Source organism: Cynocephalus volans, chromosome 9 (assembly GCF_027409185.1).
Source record: "Cynocephalus volans isolate mCynVol1 chromosome 9, mCynVol1.pri, whole genome shotgun sequence".
Classification (NCBI taxonomy): Eukaryota; Metazoa; Chordata; class Mammalia; order Dermoptera; family Cynocephalidae; genus Cynocephalus; species Cynocephalus volans.
The window spans coordinates 77637997-77652100 of record NC_084468.1 but is presented as its reverse complement, the minus strand read 5'-3'; the positions used below and the strand labels follow the sequence as shown (position 1 = coordinate 77652100).

Here is a 14104-nt window from a genome sequence, read left to right as displayed (position 1 = left end):
TGGAAAGTAAAAAAACACTGCAAGATCAAAATAAAGATTAAATCATAGTTAAAACCAGATCTGCAATGCTTAGCTGTAAGATAACTCAAAATCCTAGATTGCCCTTGTAGCAAATATGAATATCAGTACTGCAACCAGAGATTCAGATGTAGGTCTATTACATTGAATACTATGCATTAAGACATAGGTAAATAAATAAATAAATGTTGTAAGATCAAAAAAGAGGAAAAAAATAACTGTTATTAGCAGTAAATGACATGATTGCAAATAAAGAAAACACAAAATATTTTAGATGCAAATTATGATAATTAATGAGTTCATTGATATAAGTAGGTTCAATATAATTTTTTTTTTTTTTGTCCTTTTTTGTGACCGCGCTCAGCCAGTGAGCAAACCGGCCATCCCTATATAGGATCCGAACCCGCGGCGGAAGTGCTGCTGCGCTCCCAGCGCCGCACTCTCCCGAGTGAGCCACGGGGTCGGTCCTAAATTTTCTATAATTAATAAAAAATTAATTAATTTATATCAATTTTACCACAAGGTTAAGATTAGTTACATTTCTAAGTATCAACAACATATTCAAAAAATAAACTATTTACAATACCAAAAAAAAAAAAATGAGAAGAATGTACTTAAGAATTGATACAGCAAAAGAAGTGTAAGATGTAATATGTAAAAACTTTAAGCTTTATTGAAAGACCTTTAAGAAAATCCAACAAATCATGTTAATTGTCAAGAAAACCCGATACAGATATGTGAACTCTCCTCAAATTAATCTAAAAATTCAATACATTAAAAAAAACCAAACAAACCTTAGTTTGATATGAGGAGTTAAACAAACATATTCTATAATTTTTTTATGTTATAAAAGAAAAACATGAATTTCAGAGAGTTTTGTCTCTGGCCATAACAGAATATCAGCTTTATTTTTCCTATGGTAAAAGTGATAAATACGGACAAGATACATAAAGCAACAGTTTTCAGATGCTGGACAGCAGACAATGCAGTGATACGATTCTTGGAAGAAGGGAAACGTTAATGTGAGCACCATGTTCAATCTAGTTTTCTGCTTGCCTGGGAACAATTTTCAAACTGCATCACAGAGGGGTAGATCCCAAAGACAGAGCACCAGGTGAAGGAAACAGCGATCTCAGTTTGGGACTACTGAGGTAGTTAAAATATGTGGGGAAGATTAATGAAATGAGGGGGCTGGATGGAGATGTCACTTTAAAAGTCAACATAGGGGTTCCCTTGAATCTTGGGCTGAATATTATCTTGTGCTTACAGACAATAAAATTCAGCCTCTTTAATAAAATAACATCCACAGTGCTCAGTATGAAGAAACTAACAAACAAGCAAAACTAGATATGGGAAGGAGGAAAATAAGACCAATATCTGGAGTAAAAACCTAGTCAATAGAAAAAAACAAAACAAAACAGAGATGACATAGATCATCTGGAATTATGGTAGACATTCCATCATGCTGGAATTAGCAACCAGTGACTTTAAACAGTTAACACTTAAATAGAACAAGTAACACACAATATATGAATTAAAAATTAACTGAATGTGCTTAACAAAAGTTTGGAGAACAGAACTGAGGTTTACCAAAGGTGGGAAAGGGGGAGGGGGAAGGGAGATAAGAGAGGAACTGGTAAAAGGCCATGAAAAACAATTACACAGTGTAATGTTGGTTATACTAATTGTCCTGATTTGAGCATCACATATTGCACACAGCTATGGATATTCAAATCTATGTCCCAAAGATACATACAATCAGCTATGTTTCAACAACAACAAAAAATTAAAACATTAAAAACAAACAAAAAAGTGAATTATTAGGTACACCGCAGTGCTGGCCTAAAATATCCCTCCATATTTAGGCCTCGAATACTTGCTAATATTTTCCAAGTTAAGGAGTTAGAAACGAAACTATGTTGAAAAAAAAAAAAAAAAGAAATTAAGATCAATGAACCTGAAGAGGGGGCAATAGAAACCATCCAATCTGAAGCACAGGGGGAAAATTTTAAAACAAATGTACAAAAACTTAGTTGTCTAACATTATGTACTTAGAACTCTCGAAAAGGAGGAGAAAGTGAGATTGGGGCAGAATAAATATTTGAAGGAAAAGAAAGGAAATTTTTCTAAATTTGATAAAAAAAAAAAAAATCAACCCTCATATCTAAGAAGCTCAGTGAATTCCAAGAGGATAAACACAAAAATAAAACCTCACTTAAGTACATCATACACAAATAACAGAAAACAACTGATAAGAAAAGTAAATATGTTAATTAACTTGACTTAATCATTCCACATTGTTATCCATCTAAGGCAGATAAATGGAGCATCACAGAAATTATTTTGTCAGGTTCTTTTGAATGCAATGTTTAAAAATTCAGACCTTTAAAAAGATAAAAAGACACATTGGCACATTTTGTGAAAGCATGGTGGTACTTGAGGCAAAAGTAATGTGAAACGAATAACTGGAAAAAGCAAGAAATAAGGAAGATTTAAAATTACGAGAACCAAATAAAAGGATCTATAAAAAAGTGCACTAGATTCCTCATGCAAATCCAGTGATGATCCTAATTCCTGAGAATGACTAGCTTCAATCGAAGCAGAATTAAATTGTCTGTCATATGAACATTTGTTGGATGGCTACAGAGGGTGGAGTGTGGGGCAGGAAAAATAAAAGTACCACCATCTCTACACACTCAGGGTTTTGAAAACAAAATATATTTTTTCTCTGTGAGACGAAATGTCAGTGTCACCTGCAGAGACTTTTTAAACTCCTAAATAGTGAAACAACCTCCTGACTAGAATAGTTTAGGAGGCAGAGAAGCAGATCTGCAGATTGCTCATGGCCCAGCAATCTTTGATCCAGTGTAAATTGAAAGAACTATCCACAGCAAAAGAGCCCCTGGTGTGACTCCTAATTAGGTTTATGCTACCAAAGAAATAAGCTCATTAAAGGATATTAAAAATGTAAATATAATTTTAAAAACTAAATTATCTGAAAACATAGGTTTAAAAATAGAAAATTACTCATTGCAAAATGGTGACAGGCAGTCTAAAGGCAAAAGCAATGTTCCCAGACAAGCATTTTGCTTAGACCTAGAAATCCTTTGTACCTTTCCAGACTGATTATGGTGGATGGAGAGCAGTTACTTTGAAGTGTTTAGCTTTCCATGGGGTCATAACCCTCCATCCAGCAGACTGCATCTGGGATTCTCTTTAAGGGTAATAACTCTGTTGCCTTTGTGCAGCAACATGAACTGAAAAAAGCTTGTATTGATTCTTTGGATTTTCCAAGTTAACAGGTAAAAGGTTTGTTCTAGGGAAAAGCAGACATCTTTGGTTATGAGCAAAGACCTAGCTTGTTGAACATATAAAACAGAAGATGGAAAAGAATTCTATTATGACTTATAAAACTTGAAAGCTCATGGATAATAAACTAAGGGAAGGCACTGTAAATAAACAGTCTACTGTACTTTTGTTTTTGACATTTTAGAAACCCAATCTTTCAGGGAAGCTAGTGAAAAGACTAAAATAGGAAAAACTTCCACTAATTGACCAAATCATGGCTCAATCATATCCATTTATCCTGAACTGAGTGTGAGTGGAAAAAAGCAACAAGGATGCCTTCAGATAATGACCACAAAGAATATTTTCTTTCAGAAATAAAGGGCAACAATCTAAGAATTAACATTGTTCAGTTATACTAGTCCTTAGAACCCAAAGTAATAAATTGCTTGTTATCCAGTCCCCAGCAGGCTAAATGTTTAAACTTTCATATTGATAACCTGTGGCTTGTACTAACACAATAGTATGAAAATACCAAGTCCTGAGGATGTTCACTAGAAGTCAATGTAAACCAGCAAAATTTCCACCATAAACCAAACCAACGGTATACAACTTTCTCTTAGAAGTTAGAGAAGACTTTATGTTTGGGGGAACAAGAGAAAAATGAAACAAAGCAAGACAGACATGGCTGCTTCTAAAACTTAGCACTCTCCTCAAAGATTATCTGGGACTCTCACAGCAGCCTCCCACACTTCACCTCGTACCCACCCACGTCTCCCTGACCTGAGAAAGTGTAAGATCTCAAATGACCGCTTCTTTACCTTGTGCCTAATGATGTCCACAAATTACAAATGGCAACAATGTATTCATGAATTTATAAATGCCTCAGGGAAAGAATCAAGTCTCTGATGAGATTTAATTTAGAGAGAAAGATATGAGTATTAATTTATCCTTCATAATAAGAAAATAACTCATTCAAATTTTCACTAATTGATCTCATGAAGAACACTGTTGTCTTAATCATAAGATTACTACTGCATGGAAATCCATCCCAACAGAAATTCAATTAAACTAAGTTTGATAATTACTAATAGTAAAATTATGAAATGACCATGTTGTACATCTTGTACACTAAACCCCTCAAGTCCATCACAATTAAATCTCACCAAATAGTCAGAAAAACATATCTTTAATACATCACAGGTAGTCATGTATTTTTAGTGACAACTGTTTACTATTTTTGCAAATTCAACCTGCTCATTTCATTCTCAAATCCATAATAAGCCTAAGAAAGTTTTCTTTCTTTCTTTCTTTTTTTGTATAAGTTAGTAAAAAGGAGTTTAAGAGAAAAATAAAGTTTAACAGGCAAGATTATATCTTAACAAATCTGTTTTTGTTGATGTCAGTAATCAGGGAGAAAAATCAAATAAAGCCACCACATTTGGTTCAACAGTTCAATTATTAAGTCCCTGAGGATAAGTACATGTTCTAAGTTAGTAAAAAGAGAACAGATTTTTTGAAAGCACCACCAGTCAAGGTAAATATTCTCCCTAGCACACTATCCTAATTTGAGAGCATCATTAAAATACCATGTATCACAGTAGCCAGAAATGTAAACACACACACACACACACACAGAAACATTATTTAGCTTTAAAAAGCAAGGAAATTCTGACACATGCTACAACATGGATGAACCTTGAAGATACTTTGCTAAGTGAAATAAACTAGTCACTAGAGGACAAACATTGTGTGATTCCGCTGATATGATCTACCTAGACTAGTTAAATTCATAGAGACGGAAAGTAGAGCGGTGGTTGCTAGGATCTGGGAGGAAGGAGGAATGGGAGTTATATATCTAGTGGGCACAGAGTTTCAGTTTGGGAAGATGAAGAAGTTCTGGTGACAGATGATGGTGATGGCTGTGGGAGAATTTGAACATACTTAATGCCACTGAACTTCACACTTAGAGATGGTTAAAACGGTAAATTTTATGTTATATTACTTTACCACAATAAAAATAAAGAAATACATATATACATACTGAAAAAAGTAATGAAAAGCCATAAATAATAATTTTGCATGCCTCTTGCCAAAATCAGAGGGAGTTGAAAAAGAAAGACAGGAAGAATTAAATACAGGAAAGAATGAAAAGATCAGAGGGACAAAAGAGAACAGGAAAGGGACAAAGAAGAAAAAGAGGGGAGGGATGAGTGATTTCTCTCAACATAATAACCATCATACACGCATTTTTTCTGCCTCCATAAATCAGAATTAGGAGGTCATAAATAACTGCCTGCTAAGTAAGATTTTTATTCTCTTTTTTACTGTACACATGGAGGCAAATAAAGAGTACATTTTTGTGTCTAGAGTTTGTTTTTTCTATTGCTGAATTAAGCGGGAGGGTGGGGAGGGGAGGGGTGGAAACACCCTCATGAGCAAAATGTAACCAGGCTGCCCAGTTTCAGACCCTGACTCTACAACGTGTTACCATGACCTGGTCTGCGAAACGTGGCTTCCTCATCTGTGCAGTGAGTGTAATAACATGACCTACCTCACAGGATTGTCGTGAGACTAAATAAGTTAATACACGGCAGACACTCGATGCTGCTGCTGCAACTGCTAATAATAGTTATATGATTCAGCATTAAGTGGGATTTTTTTTTTTTTATGAAGAGAGCATATATATGGCCCCAATATTTTTGCCTCATATACAAGAAGACATGGCTCTTCTTTTGCTTCTTTAATGATTTGATAAATTCATCTTAATCATAATTGCTTATATGTTACAAGTCAATAATAATTTCCAGAAAACCAATACCAAAGACTATCAGGAGAAATACATTCAAAATATCTCTACAGTCTTAAGAAGTCATGAGCATAAATACTTCCGAAGTGTTCCAGAATCTATTTTATTAGAATATTTACTTTTTTCAATCAAGCTGAAAAGAAAAGACCTTTATTAAATTATTAATTTGAGAGACTAGGATTTACATGTAGGTCACCAGTCATAAATGAGAAAATAGTTCAAGTGAAATATGTACAATATGAAAGAAGAAATATTAGAAAAGGGAAGCAAGAATTTAGATTTAGTAAAAAAACATTATTGATATGTAAATTGCACTTAAATAAAGGACTAGATTTTTCATATTTAGCTCTGGCTAATAGTTCAAAAGACAAGTTCATCTTAATATTTATTTCCTTAAGAAAATGACCACTTTCTTTTCAAACAAAAAAAATAATAACATGCTTGTATTTCATTTTCTTTTAATGTATACCTATATGTAAAATAAATAATGATTCTTAAGATCAATCTTTAATATAACCTTTTCCATAAATTTGTTTTATTTTACCTGATTTTATTTTTCCCTCAGATTGACTTCAGCATATTTAGGGGCATTGTAAACTGTATCTCTTCCAGTAGGTGTCAGGCTTTCCCAGTGTGCAGACCACAAAAGCAGGCTAAGGATGCTGTGATGCTTAATTCTATGCTTAACCTAGTTGTTCCTGCAAGCTGACTCTTTTAGCATTTCTCTCTAAGTAATACATTCTTAAATTACAGTTTTATATTCAAAAAAGCAGAAGGGGCGGAAATGCACAAATTTCTCACTTAATTACTTGGATTATATAAGCCCCTATTAAATTCTAGCATATAGAATAGAATATATATTTATATATCCAGTAGTAACCTAGTGAGTTGAAGTAGCAAAGTAATGAAATAAAGAAAATAATTAATAAGGAAAACTTGGGATACCGGATATATTTTGCATAGTATTTGTTTTCGCTGTTAGTAATACAATAGATGTATTTATTTCTCAAGGATATCAAAAACTACTCTTTAATGTAACTGTGGTTTCTCTTTAGAAATTTACAGTATGTAGAATAATACTCTTTGGATGCTATTAACGCTAATAATCGCTTTATGAACAACACATGAATTTAACTGATTAGATACTTCACATCTAAAATCTACTCATAATTCACACAAAATGAACACAAAAGATGCATATTATGATAGATATCAGAATTAATTTAATGGTTGTTTTTGTAATTTTAAAAGTTTTTGAAGTTTACTTATTTTTTAAAAATTTACAAGTAGCCTGATAATAGATGTGTAGAACTTATCATTTTAGACATTACATTAGAAGTCATTTAACCTAAGCCATCTCTTTGCACATAGAACAAGTTATGTAGCTTACAAAAAAAGAATATAACTGATGAAATTCTAAAGGAAATTAAGTCATTAAACTCAGCAAACTCTGCATATTCAACTTTTATATTCCTTCTGGCCCTTCTTATTAATATTTTAACCTATTTATGACCCCTCTATACATAAAACAAAACATAAAAAAGATACAAAAACAAAACAAAAATAGAAACTGTATGTATTAGCCTTGGATTCTGGAACAAAACAAAACTCCTCAATAGAGCTATCTATAGATGCTGTCTCTTTTTTCACCTTCCTTCATACCCCAGTTCACTCAGGCCAGAGCACAGTGCTCACTAAACGCCTTATCATCTCCATGTCACTAAAATAGTGGATACTTTTCAGTCCTCACTTTGTCTTTTTCAGCAGTACGGTACATTGTTGATCACTTACTTCCTTCTTGAAATATTTTCTTCCTTTGCTCTGTGACACCACGTTTCTAGTTTCCTTCCTAGAAAACTATTCAGTGGTAACTTAGCGAGTTGAAAATAGCAAGGTAATGAAATAAAGAAAATAATTACTATGGAAAATTCTCTGGCTCCATTTAAGGCTCCATAGCAGATATCCATCACTACTGGTCCATCAAATATGAGAGTTTCTCCCATCATAATTCTAGGCTCCTCTTTCTTTCAAAATCATCCACACCCATGTCAATATGTTTCTATACACCAACGCGTCCCCAAATTCAGATCTCTAGTCTTGATCTCCCTTCTGAGCTGCAAACCCATGCAATAATTCGTCATTCCACAGAATGAGCTTTTTCCATGTGCCTGGCACTAATCTACACAGTGAACAGAATAATAAATAAGGCAAGATTTCTGTCTTCATGGGATGTATGTTCTATTGGGGGAAGACATAGAATACACAACTGTCTACATAAATAGACCGAATACTTTTAAGTAAGTGCTATGAAAAAATAATGAGTTACTAAATAAGGAATAGCAAGTGAGAGGATAGCCAACTTTACATCGAGTGGTCAGAGACGATCTCTTTCAGATTAAAGCTAAAGTTGCAAGTGGAAAAGGAGTCCCTAATTCTAAATGCTGAAGGAAGCGCATCCCAGCAAGAGCAAACAGGAGTTTCCTTGAGATGTACATTAACTGGACATGTTCAGCAAACGTAAGGAAAGCCAGTGAGGCTGGAGGAAATGAAGCGGAGTGAGCGTGGAGTGTGACGGTGAGTGAAATACCAAGTCTCACAGATTTTAAAACACACATCTCTGAAATCAAGAATGTTTTTTAAATCAATGGTGTTTTTCAGTCATTATTGGTAGAACAGTAATTATTGTCATTGCCTTAAAAATGTCTTAACCAGTTTCATTTATATTTTGATTTTAACTTGGCAAAAGAATGACATATGATAAAAAAAATCTCAAAGTCTAAAAGTTAAATAAATCTAAAAATTATATATAGGAAAGTATGATGTCATACTTTTTCTTGTTAGTACCTAAAATAATGTGTCACTTACAATAATGAAGTCTTACATTAAGAAATGCATTCATCCTACTTAAATGTTCAAAAGATCTCTCACGGGTATGAAGCATGAATTATGGGAGGCCAGAGTGGAAGGATGTGGACCAGTTAGGAGATTAGTGGATAATAGTGACTAGGAAACATGGTAGCCGCTAAGGTGTAGAGAAGCTGAAAGATTTGGCATATATCGTAGGGAAAAGAAGATTTTTTGATAGATTAAATAAAAATCAAGGAGTAGAGAAAAATGTCAAGGATATATTCAAAGTTTGCAGTTACGCATTTTGTCATTCACTCAGATGGTAAACATCAAGACACATGTGTTCAGGGATGGGGAAATGTGGGAGAAGTTAAGTGGGCAGTTGGATTATATCAATACCTTTTTTTACCTATTATCCTCTGAGACAAGGCTTCCTGACCCATTCAGAAGGGGTAGGCTATTCACCCTGTTATACACTCTCATAAGCTTTATTCGGAATGTCCATCACTTTTTGATTTAACATAAGCATTTGCGATTCCTTGTTTTTTTCTCCTTACACTCCTTACTGGTCTGTAGGTTCCATGAACACAGAACATGTAGGAGTTTTTGTTCACTGTTTTGTTCCTAGCCCAAGCACAGTCCTGGGGACAGATTAGGAGTTCAGCCAATATTTGTTCTACACATAAATACACTAGCCCTTATTTCTTCTTTTTATCCTGCCTATTTCAAAGCTTGGTCATTGACTAACACCCACTATGCCAGACAGGAAACCACAGCTGTATTGTAGCCAGGAGTTCCTGCCATGCTAAAACGAGAGAAGATACAAGATGAGACAAAGGATGCCAGATAATCCTATGGAAAAGAACCTGTCATAGGCATAAGTACTCCTTTTACTAAGAATTACTATAAAATTCTATGAACTGTAAGGGGGAAAAAAACTAAGATGAGTTTATCCCAAATTAGCCAGGTTTTTCATAGAAAAATAAGAATATTTCTTTTGGAAAAAATTCTTCTTTATGTTTACCTATTGACCCTCATAACTCACATTCAGTTTGATTAAATATTTATTGTGTAATTAATATAAGCCAGAGACTTTGCTAGCACTGAAAATATGTCCCTATATGCGAAAAGATCATGAGTTCATTATAATTATTATACACCGTTGTAAGTGCGTGATAGAAGAATTCAGAGAGCCACAGAGCAGTTAGAAGGGCCACCAAACTTAGCCTGAAAGTATTATTATTAGGTGTAAAAAGAGTAGGTGGTGGGAAAAGAAGATCATGGTAGCCAGCGGGACAAACAGGTAGCATATTGTAGACCAGAGAACTACAAATTTAAATAGGCAGAAAGTGACAGAAAATGAGGCTCTGGAGGTGGGCAGGAGCCAGCCAAGGACAGCATTGTATGATTAAGTGGGTAAGCAATCTGGGCTGTATTCTGGAGGCAAAAATAGCCTCTGAAGGCTCATAAGCAGGGAAATGAACTGGTCACTCCTCTTTGCCCACTTGGGATAACAGACTGTACCTGCACAGGGAGTATAGCGCAGGAGTTGGGAGCTATGACTCCGAGGCCAGACAGCTTGGGTTTGAATCTTTGCCCTGAAGTTTGCTAGCTAAGTAATCTTAGGTAAGTTACTTCACCTTTCTGTGAAGAAATAATGATAGAATCTTCTTCCTTGTGGAATTATGGTAACAATTAAATGAGTGAATATATACATACATATATTTCACTCAGAACAGTATAGTACCAGAAACAAATGCTATATAAGTGTTTGATATCATTATTATTACTATTTGCTAATCAAATAAAAATATGAAAGACTTCTTTTGATCTTATCAAGACTTCAGCACTGTGTCTGTAAGAGAGGCACCTACGTTTTCCCTAATACCATTGTCATTTGCATGGCCTTGGACTTAATGGAAAGAATTACTAAAAGAAAACCTCAGGCTCTTTAGGATTTCATGCTGTAAAATTTCTAAGTGTAGTTGGTACTTGTCTATAGAAAGAATTTAAGATTATTTTCATTGGAAGATTTATAGGATGAAGTTCTGTTCATTAAGTTACACCTTTAATATCTGGTTTAATATCCTTTAATATCTTTTAATATATCTTGTAACATATATTGAATTTTTTGAAATCTGATATATGTTGGTGTTCACTTTTTATAGGAAATATTCCTTAGAAGCAGGAATTGTTATTTTTTAATTCTATGTATCCCCAGAGCCTAGAACAGTGCATTGATGGGCAATTTATGAACAATTATCAAATAAGCAAGTGTTCTCATGCTTTGAAAGTGAGGGCCTTAAATAAAACAACTAGCATCTATTTAGAAACTAATATTTGCCAAACTATTAATTATTATTTCTAATTATGACACGACTATATACTACTTTCTATATGCTATATAAAATTTAGGTGATATTTTAATTAGAATTCTTTTTTAAATTCTATTTCCTATTCCATTTTAAAAATCTCTTAACTACAGCATCTCTGAAAAACTCAATAGTTTCTCATGAATGTCAAAGAGTTCTATGGTAATTAGTTAAAAAATTGAATTACAAATGCTAATAAAATATAATTAATAGAAGTGACACATGTGATTTAGAAAAGGCTCTCAATAAATGGCATTTGTCTTTATTATTTACTAGACAAGCTCCTGTTTTCCACCCAAATGAGAAAGAATAATACGTATCTGTTAAATGTCTGTTACAGACAAAATCTACACATCCCATGCTGTACATTTTGGAATCTACAGCATTTGTTTTACAGGAAATTGGGATTGTTCCAAATTCCAACAAGTGAATAAGTTTTTGGTGGAAGTCAGATTTACTTATACATTTTCAAAAATTTGTTATCCTTTGAAATACAATAAAAAATAGACTTGAATAATAAAGAATGCACAAATATGAATTCTTTGGCTAGTAATCTTCCCCGTGTCTCTCTCCTCATCCTTGTGTCAAAAACAGCTTTAACAAAACGCCTTTCACATAGCAGGTGTCAACTACTATTTTTAACTGGAATTTTATTACATTATTAGTAAGATACTTAACTCAATGTAGCTCCCAAAGCATGTTTGATGTCTTGAAATTGCTTTATTATAGTTAAAAGGTATTTGTAAGTTTAGTTTTGTAACACTAAACTTCTAGTATTCCAAACATACAGATCACTTAACATTAAATGAATAAAAAACATTTGACTGCACAGTCATTTTTTTCTTTGTTTTGGTTTGGTTTTTGGTCCCACTGAAAGCCTTCCTTGACAATACCCTTTTAAGCTTTGTTTTATTATTTTATTTCAACAATTCAAATTGCTCTAACTTTAAATCAAAATCAATTGGAAAAAGAAGCTTTTCTGATTCATCACATTTACAATGACAGCATGACTCAATATAATAACAGTACTAGTAACATGTAATTTGTTGAATACCTACTCTGTGAGAGGCATGCACCTATGCACATTTAGTTAATTCGGCTCTGCACAATAACCCTGCAAAGTTGTATTTTTTATCTGCATTCCCTGTATTATATTGGTATTTTACATACGAAGAAACTGAGGTTCAGCAAGATGAGCTGACTTGCTCAAAGTCATGGGTCTAGATAGTACTGAAGCCAGGAACATCCCAGTTCTGCTTGGTTTAATCTTTGGTAATTGTATACTATCCACAACACCACTATTTAAATTTTCAAATCAATTTTAAAATCTGTATATGTCCCAATTTTGTTGATTTTTTTCTTTCACATTGTGGTTATAGTTCTGAGCATAACCAACATACCCTTGAGTTGAATTAAATAAACTAACAGCCAACATGGTGCTACTTTGTTTGGTGGCGACTATCTCAAGTAAAAGCATCTTGCTAAGTGAATGGAGACTTTGACTATTTCAGTTAAAACAAAATTGCTGCATTTTATTTGTTCATCTTTTCCCCGTTACATAAGGTAATAATAACCTTGTTTAACTGAAATGGTGAAACTACAAATATGATCCAATTTCATCTCAAACCTGAAATAATTTTCTGGGAGTGAAGTATTTTAAATTGTTACCTTGCAATTGTATAAACCTTATAGTGAGAGAAAGAAAAGAAAAGAATTTTTCTTACTTTCCTCTAGTTGTTTCGAAGCTTGATTTTGGATAACTGGTTCCTTGGCTTTGACTGCTGTCACCTCTGCTGAGGTACGTTTCCCGTGGGGATCTATTTCCCGTGCCTCCAGTTGAGTTTACAGAGATCGCTTGTTGATTTGACTTTCTGGCAAAGCTCTGAAGAAATTTCAGCGTAGAGTTGGAAAGGACTACTGACTCCGCTCCAGGATTGAACTTGATGCTAGTAGATTCGGTTGGGAGGGCAAGGTTTTGTAATTCCACTACCCCTTCTTCTGTCTTCTTTGTGAGTGTGAGAGTTTGGTTTCTCACACCCTTGGGAGGTGCACTTGTCTCTGCAGGAGGCAGTATGGATTTTAGAAGACTCTCTTCAGAAGTTCTTGTCTCAGGAGTTGTAGCTGTCTCTGCTGACATGACCTGAGTGGTTGGCAGCATTTGGAGACTTTGTATTTTATTTAGAGGAACTGAAGCAGTGGTCATATTCTGGGAGTTTCCATTCTCAGGTGTAGTCCAAGAATGCTTGGTGTTGTTAAGTCCTATGCCCCCACTCCATAAACTAGAAAGCAGAACAAATAACCTTGCTCCCTTCATCTCAGGAGTTTGAAGCAACAAAGCTCATGTGAAATTGGGGGACAAAGTTCTAGCTTACTTGACAGCTGCTTTCACACTGAATTTGCTAAGACAGCGCTTTGCCAATTTGAGATGTGTAGAGGAAACAGGTTTCTGTGTTTGTAGTGGACTTAGGAAGTTCAGTTTCCTGTTTCTGTAAGTTTTTCGTGATCTGTGACCTCTGGTAGGATGGGTCTACGGGAGTGGTGAAGGGTCTCTGACGAAGCTAAGGGTAAATGGGAAAACACAGGCAATTATCATCAGGAAAACCCATGAGAAAAACATGAAGTGACTTTCCTTTCCTGGGTACACTCATGATTCATATTTCATTGATTTCAAAAAGAAACATCATGTTGATGATGGAGACTATGGAATTTTGTTTGCATAGGCTGAGTAAAGGAGTTTAACATTTTGTTCTACTACATAAGGAAATTGAGGAAA

The 14104-nt window shown here is 34.2% G+C and overlaps 1 protein-coding gene across 1 annotated transcript in view; it reads right to left on the bottom strand.

Annotated features, from left to right (window-relative positions):
• Positions 1-13690, bottom strand: part of MMRN1 (multimerin 1) — a 54030-nt gene extending 40340 nt beyond the window's left edge. The window contains exon 1 of the mRNA XM_063108187.1: positions 13056-13690. Coding sequence (XP_062964257.1) covers positions 13056-13645 — 590 coding nt within the window. The 5' untranslated portion in view covers positions 13646-13690. The remainder of the gene's footprint in view (positions 1-13055) is intronic.
• Between the last annotated feature and the right edge of the window lie 414 nt (positions 13691-14104).